General features: G+C 38.0%; 2 protein-coding genes across 4 annotated transcripts; one reads left to right on the plus strand and one right to left on the minus strand.

Moving 5' to 3' along the window:
- Window positions 1-3927: 3927 nt before the first annotated feature.
- LOC145032640 (two-component response regulator ARR2-like) lies at window positions 3928-7950 on the plus strand. 3 transcript variants are annotated; one of them, XM_078981529.1, is made up of 6 exons: window positions 3928-4385; window positions 4961-5113; window positions 5262-5633; window positions 5741-5817; window positions 5943-7124; window positions 7209-7950. In XM_078981529.1, the coding sequence occupies exons 1-6, from the start codon at window positions 4157-4159 to the stop codon at window positions 7284-7286; spliced, it is 2091 nt and encodes a 696-aa protein (XP_078837655.1). In that variant the 5' UTR covers window positions 3928-4156; the 3' UTR covers window positions 7287-7950. The 3 variants fall into 3 exon arrangements, with proteins under 3 accessions (XP_078837655.1, XP_078837645.1, XP_078837663.1); XM_078981519.1 differs by having other exon boundaries at window positions 3930-4385; window positions 7206-7950; XM_078981537.1 differs by having other exon boundaries at window positions 3931-4385; window positions 5979-7124; window positions 7206-7950.
- A 1674-nt stretch (window positions 7951-9624) lies between these two features.
- Window positions 9625-12605, minus strand: LOC145032655 (COBRA-like protein 7). The gene is made up of 2 exons (XM_078981550.1): window positions 11995-12605; window positions 9625-11263 (listed from the first exon to the last, which is right to left on the minus strand). Exons 1-2 carry the CDS (start codon window positions 12530-12532, stop codon window positions 9852-9854), a joined length of 1950 nt encoding a protein of 649 aa, XP_078837676.1. The 5' UTR covers window positions 12533-12605; the 3' UTR covers window positions 9625-9851.
- Window positions 12606-15659: the final 3054 nt, after the last annotated feature.

Genomic DNA, 15659 nt, shown 5'->3' on the forward strand with positions numbered 1-15659 from the left:
TCCTTTTGGTCATTTTGACTAGTTTTGACTTTCGTTTTTCGATGTGTTTTTATGTTTGTTAAAAATCATATGGTCCTCATATGATCTCTATTTTATGCATTCTTTGCTCCATAATTTATACTTTGAGTGTTTACTACCTTTCTCTAGTTGGTGACTTTTCCCAAAAGTCGACCAATTTCCTTGTAGTTTCCGACGTTGTAACGTTTTAAGTACGACATACATTTATTTCCTATAAATGTCATATATCGTTCATATTGTGTCAGATTCTTGCAAAATTTATATTTCAGTAACGACAGTAGCGTGTAGAATCTAAATATGTGAACTTGATCGTGAAGTGACGCGACTTTTTGCACACTTATTTTTGAGCCTATGGTTTTGACGTTAATAATAGTGATGTTTACAATTTTAGCGTTTAGAATATTGTATTATCGTGTTTTGCCGTTCGATTATCAAAGGCGGTTGGGGCGTATTTTTGGGTTGTCAAACAAAAAGATCAAAATGTACATAGGGGGATTAGTTCAACCTATTCAAGGGTTTCTCACTACATCCAGACCAACTACATATAATAGTGCCAAGAGACGTGTTTTTAACATGACCATTCAGGAAATCTGCCAAGGCACTATGGTCCAGAAAGATGACCTTCTAAAGTCTGGAAACAGCAAGAGGAAGTCTGATGATAACTCAGAACAACCACTAAAGAGAAAACAAGACTTAGGGAAAGTTTACCAAGCAACCATCCCAACACCTACTCCACTAAGACAATATGTTGGAGATCTTTTGTTATGTAGGGAGTGCAACTATCACCATGAAGGTGCATACAGAGAGCTAATCTCTAACAATTGTGGTAGGAAGGGCCACACCGCTAAGTCCTTTAGGAGCCCGACCCACGCCACAAACCCAAGAAATAGAAATCACAACTACTATGAATATGGAGAAATTGACCACTTAAAAAGAGACTGCCTTAGGGAGTAACGCTTGCGGAAGAGCATTTTTCATTGGAAAAAATAACAATACCCAGAACCCACTCCTAGAAATTGGTACGTCCTCACTAAATAACTTGCATATAAACTAAAATGACAATATAGTTTTGTGAACATTAGATTTACACACTCGTTAAAACACAAAACTGATAAAATTTCTTCATTCTTTTTTATACAATTTTATAGATTATGTTGAATCCGTTAATTGGGAATTTTTTTGCAGCAAAATGAGCTGATGCTACGAGGAAAACAAGGGAGATGCAACTGACTGTCCAAAATCTCTATTTTTGTTCAATAAGATAAAGTGGAAGAAACGAGATTGGGCAACATATGGATGAAAGAAGATGTTTTGGTGTTGAAAACCATACTATATAAAATGGTTATCATTGCCAAAGAGCATGTCAAATTGTGCAACCTGTTTTCTCATTCGAGTACAAATGCTGCATTTAGGTCTAAGACTTTGTTTGACAAATTTTATTCGTTATGTAGGTAAACATATTTCTCCGTTCATTGCAAACGGTTTTGGATTTGCACGTAAGATGGCATGTAATATTTGATCAACTTCTTTCTCTCTGTCCTGGTCATCTGTTTCATTCTATTCAATCTTGGTTATGTTAGGAGTTATGGTCCTCATGATCTACATTCTCGATTCTATTTAACATGTGACATTGTATTTTGGTATTTTCTTTGAAAATAGCTATACAAATTTATTTTGATGAAAGAAATAACAATCTATTTTGGTTTAAAATTGAAGTATACTCCTATATACTGATAATGATAATAGACAATACAAAAAGAAAAAAAAAACATGCTACAAGGAAACATAGACATATATTCTAGTTAAAAAAATAAATTGTGTAGTCAAAACTTATACTACAAAGACAAAACTACAAAATTGGTCCCTATGGTATTCAAAAAACTTTGGATAGGGTCCAAAAAGTTTTCGACTTACATGGAAGGTCCAAAATCAGGAATTTTCTGTGATTTTAGTCCAAAAAAAACTTGAAATGTCTATTTTGCCCTTTTAATTTCTTTTTTGTATTATTTTTCAATTTTCTTAACAATTTAAAAATTAAAAAAATAAAAATTACCCCATTCACCCTTCACTCCCACTGTACGCACCATTTATCACTCTCTCTCTCTCTCTCTCTCTCTCTCTCTCTTTCATCCGATCGTCTTCCTCATCCCTTCTATTATTTCTATCTCATCCATGGCAGATTCCATTCTTTGTTACACCAATAAACCAATTCACACCATTGTAAATCCTATAAAAACTTTGAATAATTATCGTCTCCATTAGATTGGACAAGGAACAGACGAACGAAAGGCAAATCGAGGGGAGCTGAGGTGCAAATGGGAAATCCCAAGGAGGGGCAAAGGGGTCCATCGAGACCAACGACCCTTTGTCGGTTTACTCTTCATCTTCACTGCTGGGGAGAGGGAAAAAGGAACACGAATGCCAGCAGTCAAAATAGTGATCTGGTGGTCAAACAGATCGCGAGAAGGAGTCGATCTCCGAGGAACTCCCCTAGGCTCTCCGCTCGTTGTCAGCAACCACAAATCGAGGGGAAAAGGAACAGACTTGATTGAAGGGAGAAGGAAGAAGAATGAAAGCAGAAGAAGGGTGGTTCGGTGGAGGTTTGGTCCATCGCCAAAATGAAAGAAGAAAACGAAGGCGGCTTACGCTGCTGGGTGACTGTTACAGCGAGGGGGTTGCTCTGGTGGCCTTCTTGGTTTTCCTCTTTCTATTCAATTGGCAAAACATGAGGGATAAGGGGAAAGAAACATCGAAGTGACAGTAAAGGGAAGTGACGATCCTCAAGGGTGTTTGGTTGTTTCCGATCAACAGGTGGGAGGGGTGGAAAAGGGTTGTCAGTTCTCCTTTTTGTCGCTGATGGTGTAGAAACGAGAGAGAGAGAGAGAGAGAGAGAGAGAAATAAAAAGAGAGATAATTATTTTCTTTTATATTTTAAATTAAAATAGTAGTTGAAAAATTAAAAAAGATATATAAAAAAAGAAAGTAAAAGGGTATAACTGTCATTTTAAGTTTTTTTGGATTAAAAACACAGAAAAACCTTGATTTTAGACATTCTATGCAAGTGAAAAACTTTTTGAATTCTATCTAAAGTTTTTTGAATAATACAGAGACCAATCTTACAGTTTTATCTACAAATATAATTAAAAAAACAACATTACGAGCAAATGCACATTTATGGTCTGTTTGTCAAAACAATCCAATAATTAAATGCTAAAAATGGAAACTTTTATTTATACAAAAATATTTGATAAAAATACAATATAATACAAAAGAAAAAAATAAAGTATTTTAAGTGGTTTATACAAAAATATTTGATAAAAATACAATATAATACAAAAGAAAAAAATAAAGTATTTTAAGTGGTTAACTAATTAGAGGATTATTATTTAAAATATATTTTGAAGTTCATGTTTCCCAAAAAAAAAATTAATTCAGGTTTTCTTTAATAAAAAATAAAAAATCTCTCAAAATTTTGTGACCGTACATTGTTAAATGAGTTCCAATGATCTAAATGTATTGTATTAGTACATTCGGTGGTAATTACTCGCGAATTAAAAATCTTAAATGTTTTTATTAAATATTCGAATCCTACAAGTTTAAATAAACTTCTCTTTTTAGAAAATTAAAAAAACTATTTAAGAAATAAGAAAACATATATACATTTTTTTTTTTTGAAGATGATATATAAGTCATAACATGACCATGTATGTCAGTCATGTATGTACATGTGTTATGGGTTTCGCTGGCATGGGGTTAGTTAACATCATACATGAGCTGGATCCACACTCAACGGAGAGACCCACTTTCTAATCAGCAAGAATATTAAAATATATAAATATAAATTAATTTAATAAAATAAATCCAAAAAAAACTTCAGAGATTGAAGCACAAAACCATGTGCCAATATAAATCTCACAGACACCCTCATATAATTTCTTCCCCTTTTCCTTTCTCTCTCTCTCTATCTAAAAGTCCAAATCTTCCGTAAAATTCATCTTCTATCTGTTTCCGTTTCTGTTGATTTTCCTGAATTTGGTTGGTCTCATCTTTTTATCTAAAAATAATTAAACAATTTGGGCCTGATTCTGAAACATGAAGTTTTGTGGGTGTGCTTGAGTGTTTATTTGGGGAAAAATCCATGAATCTTGGTGGAGGTCAAGTAGTTAACAAACAATCGATGATGCCTAGTTCAAGTAGTGCTTCTTGGAAGTCAACCACTGGCGGCGGAGTCAGTGGTGGTGGCGGAGGCGGAGGCGACGGCGGCGTCCCTGATCAGTTTCCGGCCGGTCTACGGGTGCTTGTTGTTGATGATGATCCGACTTGTCTCAAGATCTTGGAGAAGATGCTTAGAAACTGCAACTATGAAGGTACGTACAAACACACACACACACGCACTGTGTAAAAGTCTATTTTTTGTGATTTATGTCTCCACTTAAATAAATCCATGTTCCTTTTTTCTTAAATTCCAGTTCAATTTTTCACATCATTGATTTCATCATTTCGTTAACTTTTTTTTTTTTTTAATTTTTTTTAATTTTTTATATTTTCTGTTCTATATACCGTTCTATTTCTATCCATAAAAATCTCTCAGAAGATTACAAATCTGTGGAAGAAAATTGAAACAAACAAAAACCCAAGTAGATTTAGAGTTCAAAACATTCAGATTTAGGACTATTTTACAAAAATTAAGCCATATTTAGACGTCGACACTTTACATGTTTGTAATAGTCAAACCTTTTATGATTTCCAGCTTAATTTGACATTTATTTTCTTCTAAATTATTTACTTTAATGCAGTTTGTCGCTTTTATCCAAATCGATTCATGCTCATGATGATTTGATTTTGATTTATTGAAGTCGTATTATTTTGAACAGCGTTTTTCAATCAATGGCATTGATTTCAAATTCTAGAAATTTGACTTTTTTTTGTCAAAATTTTGCAGTGACTAAGTGTAACAGAGCCGAGGTTGCTTTATCGCATCTGAGAGAAAATAAAAACGGATTCGATGTTGTTATAAGCGACGTTCACATGCCTGATATGGATGGATTCAAACTCCTTGAACACATCGGAATCGAAATGGATCTCCCTGTTATCAGTAAGTCAACCACTCTAATTTTTACTTCCGATTCCGAATTCAATCCCTGATCCAATTTCTTCATCCAAAATTCAATCTTTGGGTTACAATTTATCGTTTTTGGGATTCAATTCTGAGCAAAATTTGGACAATTTGATTGGGTTTACAGTGATGTCGGCTGATGACAGCAAGAGTGTAGTTATGAAGGGTGTTACTCATGGCGCCTGTGATTATTTAATAAAACCTGTGAGAATCGAGGCATTACGTAACATATGGCAACACGTTGTTCGAAAAAGAAAACACGAATGGAAAGAATTCGAGCCATCAGCAAGTGCAGATGAACAGAAACCCCCAGAAGAACCCGATTACTCCTCTTCTGCAAACGAAGGGCATAATTGGAAAAACACAAAAAGGAGGAAAGACGAAGACGATGAAGCTGATGAAAGAGACGATTCATCTTCTCTGAAGAAGCCACGTGTTGTTTGGTCCGTTGAACTCCATCAACAATTTGTCGCAGCTGTCAATCAGCTCGGAATCGATAGTATGAATTTGATTTCTAATTTTCTTCACTCTTTTTTATCAACTTTATTCTTGTTACAAAATTACTAATCTACCCTTTTTATGTTGTTGTTACTTTTATGGATACAGAAGCTGTTCCGAAGAAGATCTTGGAGTTGATGAACGTTCCTGGGTTAACTAGAGAAAACGTTGCTAGCCATCTTCAAGTAAACTTCTTTTCTGGATTGAAAAAATGGAAAATCGAAAAGAAAAAAAAAAAAAAAAAAAAAAACGTTATTTTTTCAATTTTGACTTTTTTTTCGTTGTTGACTTTTTATGTGATGAATTGAAGACCTTTCTTCCTTACAACTGCAAGAATTTGGTGCAGAAATACCGACTTTATCTAAGAAGACTGAGCGGGTCACAGCATCCGGGCGGGCTAAGCACCGGGTTCATGGGTAGCCCAGAAGCTGGATACGGGTCGATTTCGTCTCTCAATGGGCTCGATCTTCAAGCCCTAGCTGCTAGTGGTCAACTCGGTCAACTCCCTCCTCAAAGCCTTGCAACCCTTCAAGCTGCAGCTCTTGGTAGATCAAATAACTCAAAGTCTCCAATTTCAGTCCCTGTAATTGACCAAAGAAACATTTTTAGCTTTGAAAACCCGAAACGTTACACAGAAGTCCAAAGTCAACATCTGACCAATAATAATAATACCAATAAGCAAATGAATTTACTTCCCGGGATTCCTACAAACATGGAGCCGAAGCAGTTTGTGAGTTTGCATCAATCGGGTCAGCATTCATTTGGGAGTATGAACAATCAAGTTCTAATCCAGATGGGTGGTCAAAATCAAAATCAAAATCAAAATCAAAGTCAAAGTCATGGTCATGGTCATGGTCAAGGTCAAGGTCAAGGTCAGTCGATTCCGAATGCTATTCCTCATCATGGGATGAGGCAACAGCCAGTTTTGTCCAGTGAGATGTTGACACGTGGCGGAGTGGTTGACCTGGCAACAACAACGGTGTACAATCCCGTGGTGTCACAAGCTTCGTCTCTTGTGGATTTTTCAATGAATCATAAAACGGATTCGAGCGGGAATAGTTACCCTCTCGGGGGTAGTTTGGGAATTTCAAATATTACATCCTCGTCATCGACCCTACAAGGAGATGGGAGCTTAGATAGTAAGGTTTCGAGAAGAGGGATTGTTCCAAGTTATGATATTTTTAATGATTTAAATCAAAATGGGTATCGGGATTGGGGTTTACAAGATGTTGGTTTGACCTTTGACCAGTCTCCTCCGGTTTTACTTCAACATAGCCGGTCTTCTGGCCAAGAAATGGGAGGGCAGAATCGTAATCTTACTACCACCGGGACCCACCGTAACGGGTCAAACATTGGTCAACCGCGTAATACTTATGTCGGGGAGAATTCGTTGAGGGTGAAAGCCGAAAGCTTCAATGATGGAAGCTCTCATAATAATTTATATCCTGAACAATATGGTCAAGATGATCTTTTAGCCGCCATTCTAAAGCAAGTATGTTTTTAGTGAAATGTCCCTTTTAACGAAATGTCTAAAATACCCTTTTACTGATAATGTTGTATTTTGTGATGCCAGCAGCAGCAGCAAGAGAGCGTCGGGCAGCCGGAAAACGAGTTTGGGTTTGACGGCTATGCATTGGATAATCTACCAGTGTGATAAGAGAGGAGTTGTACTTTGTGCTTAAAGTGTTGGACGTTGTGCAGTTTCTGGTGTACATAGGTTGACTTATAATCCAAATCACCGGTTATCAACTGCCAAGATAACAAGATCTTGAAATTCCGGTTGCTTTTTTATATATATTTAATATATATATTGCTGTTGTGAATATGATTGTTGCTGAAGATATGATGATGATGATGATGATGATGATGATAGTAGAGCTCAAGAGCACGATATGCAAAGGCATAGACGTGTGGAAATTTTTGACTGCTTTAGGTAGCCTACAAAAGACCCGAACGAGCAAGCAATTTCCTAGGATTGTGAATCTGAAGATTTACTATAATTCTCTTAAATTAGTCTTTGGAATAATAATACGTAGTTTTGTGCTTGTTTTAAGGTTTTTAACGTAAATCTTATTTGTTAGGATATATGGTCGTAGTGTGCATAGTAATTGAGGTTTATTTGTTTGGGTATTCTTGCTTAATGAAAGATCAAACATGTTTTATATGTTTTCATCGTTGAAATCGATGAAGTGAACGATTCAATATTCTGAATGAGAGAGCACCGATTGAATCTTGTGAATGGAGGAAAGTGAAGATTTCATCTTTTTCCATGTAATCAACATTTGTTTAAAAAAAAAATCATGTTTTCCATGTTACAAGTTCTTTGTACATATTTGTGTTTTTACATCTTCTTTGTTGGTTTGTTATCTTTGTGTAGATGTTAATAATGAATTAAATATGATAAATGATGCTTGAGTGGAGGAAGCACCTTTTGGAGAACCTAATGTTTTGCCCGAGGGATATGTGTAATGACATTACTAAGAAGTACAACTTACAAAGTTGGTTTTGGATAGGTGTAAAAGAACCAAGAAGGAGACATTGTTGGATTTTGCAAGTAGTTTGCAAAACCATTATGCTAAACTATGAAGTTATGTTGAAGAGAAGGAGATCAAATCCAAGTTTAATGTCAAAACTTGATATCAATACAATGAGTACTTTAACAAGTTTTATGTTTGTTGAAAGATTGATGAATTGAAGTTTTTTGTTTCATGATAGGCCATCCTTAAGTTGAAGACTGAGATTCAAACCTCTCTATTTTGAAATGTTTCATACCAAATGGTAATCACTTGAGCAACTCTATTTTGAAATGTTTCATATACCAAGGGGTAATCACTCGACTAATTTAATGGACTTGCGCTTTCTACACTTTTTGTATTCTAATAGTTTTCATAACACACCCATTCTAACACATAACACTTATCCACGCATTCCATTTCATATTCTTTTAACGATTTCAACTTCATATGTACATCAAAGAGAGGTCAATGATACAATCATTTGGTAGTTTAGGCCCATGTTCAAGAAAATTTCGGCATCGTGTACCAAGTACAAATCCAAATACGGGTTTACTGTTTTTCAAAACTCATTTTGGTTTTTATTTATTGTTATTATTATTATTATTATTTCTTTTTAACCTTGTTGCATGCAGATTGAGTTTTTCAATCATTTTTTTGTTCTTTTCGACACAAAAATTAAGAGGAGCGTTGGCACTTGATAAAAAAGATTGTTAAGCATTTTAGACCCGATTAATTTTATACATTAAGGGATTTTGATTAAGATATTGTAACAAAAATGCAGTACACTATTATTATTTCTATTATGTATTTAGCATATTTCTTAAATAGTTGATCTACAATAGTGTTAGATTTCTTATAGAGCTGGCAATTGATCGATCTGTGTTGGGTTCGGGTTCAACCTATATTAATTGGGTTGAAGATTTAAACCCAACCCAACATTTTTATTTAAATTGGTAGATATTTTTAACTCATCACAACCTTTCAGAATTAAATATATATTAAAATTAAATAGGCTGGTGGTTGAAAACGGGTTGATACTTTTAACCAACCCAACCTATTTAATTAAATGATTTATACAGGTTGACCTATTTAATCTGAATGGGTTGAAAATCTCAACTCAACCCATTAATTTTGGGTTGGGTTCGGACTGAATTAATAAATTTGATCGATTTTTGCGGCTTTAGTTGCTTATATTAGAATCTAAATGAATGATTAAAAATATAGGTGAACGAATATTGTGACTTTTGCAACCAAACCCTTGTACGAATACCATGAGAGGTTCTAGCATCGAGTCACATCTGCCTTTTTGGAAAATATATATTTACAAAAAAAAAATCATTATTTTTGGCTATTTTTGTGGTTTAACCAAATATTTTAATTATATTGATGAAAGCCATAAGCCATCGAGAATTTGACACTATATATCACCACTAACAAACATCCATAAAGCAAATTAAAACAGTCAACAATCAGGCAGAAAAAATTATAAATGGTTTCATTAATGAAAGAAATAAAATGGTTGACAACAAAAAAAATGTTTTAATAATGAATGTCAAATATGATGGTTTAAGACGACATAAGCAGCAAATATGATATTACAAACATTTCTATACAAATGAGTCTCTCTATACGATCTTTTCCTCATTAAAAAAAATTAAACAATTCTAAAAAAAAATCAACCTCCACATCCATACCAACTAACACTACATCAACATCACCGCCATAACAACCGCCACAATACCCAAAACCACCATGCCGGAGCTCCGCCGGAAACCACCGCTCGTCGGAAGCACCCTCGGAAGCGCACACTCTTCACCATTGAAGAAAACCTTAACCGGAAACCCGTCCCCACCAGCGACATCGATGCCAGGTGTCAGTTTCTTATTGAACGAAATCACCGATTGTTGTTTCCCGGGTACCCGTGGGTCCCTCTTCGGATTATCCCCATCAACTTCCCCAACCAAATAATTCAATCCGGGTAAACCCTGCATAAGTATTGTATCATTAACCCCATGGAACTCAATCCCCGTTCCATTAAACGAATACGCCTTCTCAAACCCAGGGGCAGATTTGTCCATTTCCACAGCAACAAACCAGTCAGCAAACGAAGAATCATCCCAATTGAAAAGAGTAATCCGGGCAGACCACCCGCCCCGATAATCGGTCAGCAAATGCCAGTTAAGACTGACCCCACAGTTGTCCCCACAGGGCAGCGGGTTAGGAACTGCCCGATGTTGTAGGGCAGCCCACGCGGTCGAAAGCGCGGTCCGATTCTCAAACGGAACAAGCAAAGCCTGGGCGGGTAGAAACATCGCAGGCGCGGTCGCACTACACGTTCGAGAATTCGGGCAGCCACACGCGCAAGTCGGGCAGGGGATGATCGACTCGTTGTAGTACGCGGAAAACGAGACACAACATCTCGGGCTCGAATCTTTCGCTTGTGTAATATTACATACAACTTGCCAAGATGAAACCGCGGTGGGCCCGGGGAGTCCGCTCGGGTCGGGGAACTCGGTCGGGCTGACCCGAACCGGCGCTCCACATTTGTAATCCGGGTTTAACCGACCGGAGATTTTGAAATTTTGGGGTGGGATGAGTTCGGATCGGTTTAAATCGGGGGGCATTTTGTAAACGTGTATTTGAAAAGCGGATTTTGACTTTGTGGGGTCCATTGTCGGGGGTAAAATCGTCCCGTTTCGGCAACAAAACGGGATCATTCCTCTTTGTGTGTTGTTGGTCATTTCAAGGGGTAGGTCGATTAAAGTAGGGGATCTTTCACAATTGAGAACGGTTGAGAAATCCATTTGTTGGTAGAATGCGCCTTGTGGGCCAAATATACATTCGGATGAATCACGGGTGTAAGGATATGCGCCTTTTATGTCATTTATGAATTCGTCTCGCATCCAATCCCATGTTAAGTTCCAATTATCGAGGCGTCCGAGTGCGTTGTGATTTTCGATTGTGACTTCGGCCCAATAATTTGATTCGTATGTTCGGATTATATCGTATGCGATTGTTAGATCGCCAGATTGGCGTGGGAGAAATTCGTCTTGTATGGTGATGTTGGTTAAAGCGTTTGGATCTTTTATGCAACATACTTGCATCACTCGGGTTCCTAGCAAGATTTAATAAATTCAACAAGATTTAGTCAAATATATTAATCAAGTAAAATTGTTTGGTCATAGAACCAGTTATAAAAGAATTTGTTGAATTTCAATTATGGACTTGATTCAAGTAAGAATGAATCAAGAAGAACCCTTGAATGAATTGGTCAAGCAATTAAAAACAAGATAGTATTAGGTAAATTTACATCACAATGAAAAGGTCAATCCTGGAAGTTTTTAAGCAATTAATAAAAGAAACCATTTCAAGAAAGTCAAACATCGATAAAATTGTCTATTCATGGGAGATGGAACTACCAAAGAATTTGTTGATCAATTGCTTGATGAAACAAAGTTCAAACCTTTTAAAGATTTGAAACAGGAACAAATTCAAGTAGATTGTAACAACAACCCTTGATTAGAAATGTTCAAACAATTGAAATCAAGAAAGATTAGTAAGTTTCAAGCAATTCATCACACACTAAGTTTGACCATGGCAAATGTCAAGCAATTCAAAATAACCCACTTCAAGTAAGATCAGATTAGTAAGTTTCTTCAGTGATACGACCACATATAAACCAAGATCGGATCTATAAGAACGCTCAACTGATCTACTCAAATAGTAGACATCGAACTCAAAGGATAGTTTATAAAAATTATTAAACAGGGCAATCTCTGATCATAATCCTTTTCATCCATGGTAAGCTGTAGTAAGGTTATAAAGCATAAATAAAGAGAAATTTACCTTGCATAGAAGGTCTAGGGCAAACAAAGCCATCATTCACTAGAGAAATATTTGAAGGCATAGGAACAGCGGGCGAGTCGACTCCGAACTGCGTACCCAAAAAATCGACCTCAACCGACATCTGATTCACATCTCCAGCAGTTTCAATAGCAGTCTTGAGATCAGCACTTGGAAATCCAGCAAAAACGGTGCCGTTTCCAACCGGACCCGGAAAAGTAGCAGACCCATCAGCAATTATAGCATTAGAAGCAGACACCAAGTACTCATCATGCTGAAAACCCACAAACACCCTCCATGATTTAAGCTCTTCGTCGGCGTTATTGAGGACTCTGAGGGTTGATTCGAAGCGGTAGGGTTGATTTGATGTTCGGTTTGGTGTAAGCTTGGATCCGGATGTGAAAGTGTAGGATAAGTAGACTCCGTTGCAGGAATCGGACGCTGGTGGAGGTGACGGTTGGGTTGGAGTTGGAGTTTGGGCGGCGGTAATGGTGGCGAGAAGGAGGAGTGTGGTGGTGATGAGAGAGAAGCTGGAAGCCATGTTTTGAATTTTTGTGTTTTAGAGAGAGAAAAGGAAAAGCGTATATAACGAAGAGAGGAAACGAGGAGGGAGCTGAGGTGTGAATCACTTGAATTGGGCAAGAAAACCTGACACCGCGTGTTACTAGCTGTCTTCGATTTTTTATTTTTTTGAATTTGTGTATTACAAAAAAATATTACACAATCTATCCAAATTTAAGATTTAAGATTACTGGGTTTCACAATTAAAAGGTTTGAACGGTGACTTTTAATTTATTTTTTTTTAGTATCGAAAAAATTAAAATACTTTTACCAAAACCCAATTATATGCTAGATTTATCAAAATCTAATGATATTGTCACAGCGTTGTAATGTTTTAAGTAAAACGATTTAAAATATCTGTAATTTAAATAGAGTCGAATGGTAAGTGTTAAGTTTCTTTAAAACTTTTGGTTTGATAGAATAATTAAAAATTTTAGTTAGTATTCATTATCTTTTCTCAACGAAATAAATGGTCTTTGTAGGTTTAAAAATTCATTCTAACGGTTCTTATGAATCTTTTCCTACACTAATTTTCTATAAATATGAGTTTTTATAATACCTAAGGCAGAATGATCCGTCTTTTATACTGAACATCTTCATCGGTTCGTACGAGGGACAAAGACTGTTGTTCCAACAGGATCCGCTGCTCTTATTGGAGGATCATGCTCACGTTTGTGTCCGGCCCAACGATTGGTCCAGACGAAAATGCTTTGCATTGTCCTTTGTCGCCTGGAGCCGTTATCCTTGGACCTTAGCTGAAGGACAATATTTTGGCGAGGGCGAACTTCCTACGCGATCACTTCGCGAGAGTCTTGGGTCGCTGAGGTAGTCGAGTTGTTGGCCCAACCTCTCACTGTACGAGTCTCGCCAGGGACTCGCCTACTTCTGGCCCACTCTGAGGGGCACGTCAGCAAGTCCCCCAGTACAGTAGTCATAGTGTATGCTAGCTAGCTATGATGTTCTGGACTTTAACTGTCGGTACATGTGTCATGCCTTTACTCGGTCGTCGTTTCACTTCTGATGATGTGACGTTACGACATGTGTGCAGTGGTTACGTCAGCCGTGTCAGAGATTTTCGTAAATCCCGCTTTCTTTTCCTTTTATTGCTCTCGAACAGTTTTCTATTTCAGTTCCTACTCTGCCTTTTTATTCCCTCTTTTCTTCTCCTATTCTTGTTCTTTGTCATGGCATCTGCTCAGAGCTTAATCCCTAGTTCCTCTGAGTTCGACACCCTTCAGGAGGCTTACGGCCTCACTCCGGCTGATGGGGTGGAGTTTCGAGTCTCCGATTCTTTGATCACTCGACCTCCATCTAGGAAGGTGGGTGTTTATCTGAAAACTTTCGACGTCGTTCTTCACCTTCCATTAACTGACTTTCAATAAGAAATACTCCAGCGTAACGGGTGCAGTGTTCAGATGCTGACCCCCGGTGTTGTTCATAGGATAGTGGCCTTCGAGATGATTTGTCGAGCTAACGGCATCGTTCCTGACTACTTCGTCTTCAAGTTCTTTCGGTTTGTTGGCACCAACGACAAGTATACCTTCTCTGCCCGCCGGGGAAGCCATAATCTCGTCGTTGACAGTAAGCCTCCCAAGAACTGGTAGGATAAGTGGTTGTGGGTCAACCAGGAGTTGCTCGGCCGTGAGTACCCCCGGGCGACCATGCTTTCCGACACCATCCCTAAATTGTTTCCCCACAACCAGGCGACTGTAGATCTCTTATGCACTCTCCAGGTGGACATTGATGTGATGTCGGAGGCTATACTTGTCGGTGTTGGGATGAGACCTAGTTAGCGCTCTCGGGGGGGAGATGTCTGTGTTTTACACTATCTCTAACGGTGAGTCGCTCTTGCTTTTCCTTTTGCTTTCCTTCTTCTCCCCCTTCCTATTTTTTTATATAAAAAGAGACCTCGTTCACTTTTTCTTTCTCACAATTGTTTTCTCCATTTTTTGGGCAGGTGTTGAATGCTTTGTCTCTATGAATTCCATACTGCGGGGACGTTACCAGGGAAAGTTGGAGCATCGTGTAGTGCTTTTGTACGAGACTTTGCCTCCTCCCCGTCGCTTGACTGCTACTACTCAGGTGCTCCCACAACCCGTGGGGAGTTCTAGCACATCGGAAAGTCAGTCGGGTTCCTATACCGTCATGACCCCTCTGACTGCTTCCCGTACTTCTACTGGGCTTGTGACTGATGGTGCGGTGGACAACAAAGCTGGGATTATGGCTGGCGATCGTAGGGTTGCAGAAAAAAGGAAAGTTGTGCAGGCGATGAGTGGTCCGGCTCCTGGGGGTGGTTCGGGACCCATTGGACGGCATGTGATGCAGCGTCGTGGTCTAATGCACCTATTGTCATCTGCACCGTCCAGCCCGGGGGATGTGTTGGTGATACCCGATGATGATGTTCAACAGTCTGAGGGTGTCGAAGGGGTGTCTCATCAGCCCATTGTACCGGTTTCTTTAGGCGCTGACGTCAGCCCTCAATCTTAGAGGGTAGCCCTGAGCGGTTGTTCCAGGGGCCCTCTATGGTGGAGGCGTTGTGCAGCGCGCCTGTGCTTTTTCCAGGGTGGAGCTTACGTTCTGATTCTCTTTTGTCTGTTCGTTCCATTGCTTTGGATTTTACTCGTCATGCTCTTCCTCCTGCCACCGTGGATGATATGGATTCTGTCACACCCCCAAACCAAGGATGGCGGAAACGTTCGGGGGTGGAGGACTTCATGTATAGCATCATAACCACAATTTCAATAGTAATTCAAGCAAACACAACCAACATATATATAATTGAGAAGTTACATCACTTGTATGAATTACATGTTTCAAAATCAATTACAATATGTTGTCAAAATGTGAAAAGTTTGACGCCTCATCGTCCCATCCTCAAAAGCACTTAGTAACCCGATTAATGTTTTCCTGTGAATACAAGTTGTTTGAAAAGTGTCAACACAAGGGTTGGTGAGTTCATAAGCTTTTATTGATAATCTTATTAGAAGTCTTTCTCATGTAAATGCCGCGTTGTTTCAGAAAAAAAAAAATCCGATATTTTCTTTAAAATCTGCGTAATGTAGTCTTATGACTGAAGACCAAAATGTATAAGTAACCTTTCTTATTAA

This window comes from Lactuca saligna, chromosome 1, assembly GCF_052625555.1.
Source record: "Lactuca saligna cultivar CGN05327 chromosome 1, ASM5262555v1, whole genome shotgun sequence".
NCBI lineage: Eukaryota > Viridiplantae > Streptophyta > Magnoliopsida > Asterales > Asteraceae > Lactuca > Lactuca saligna.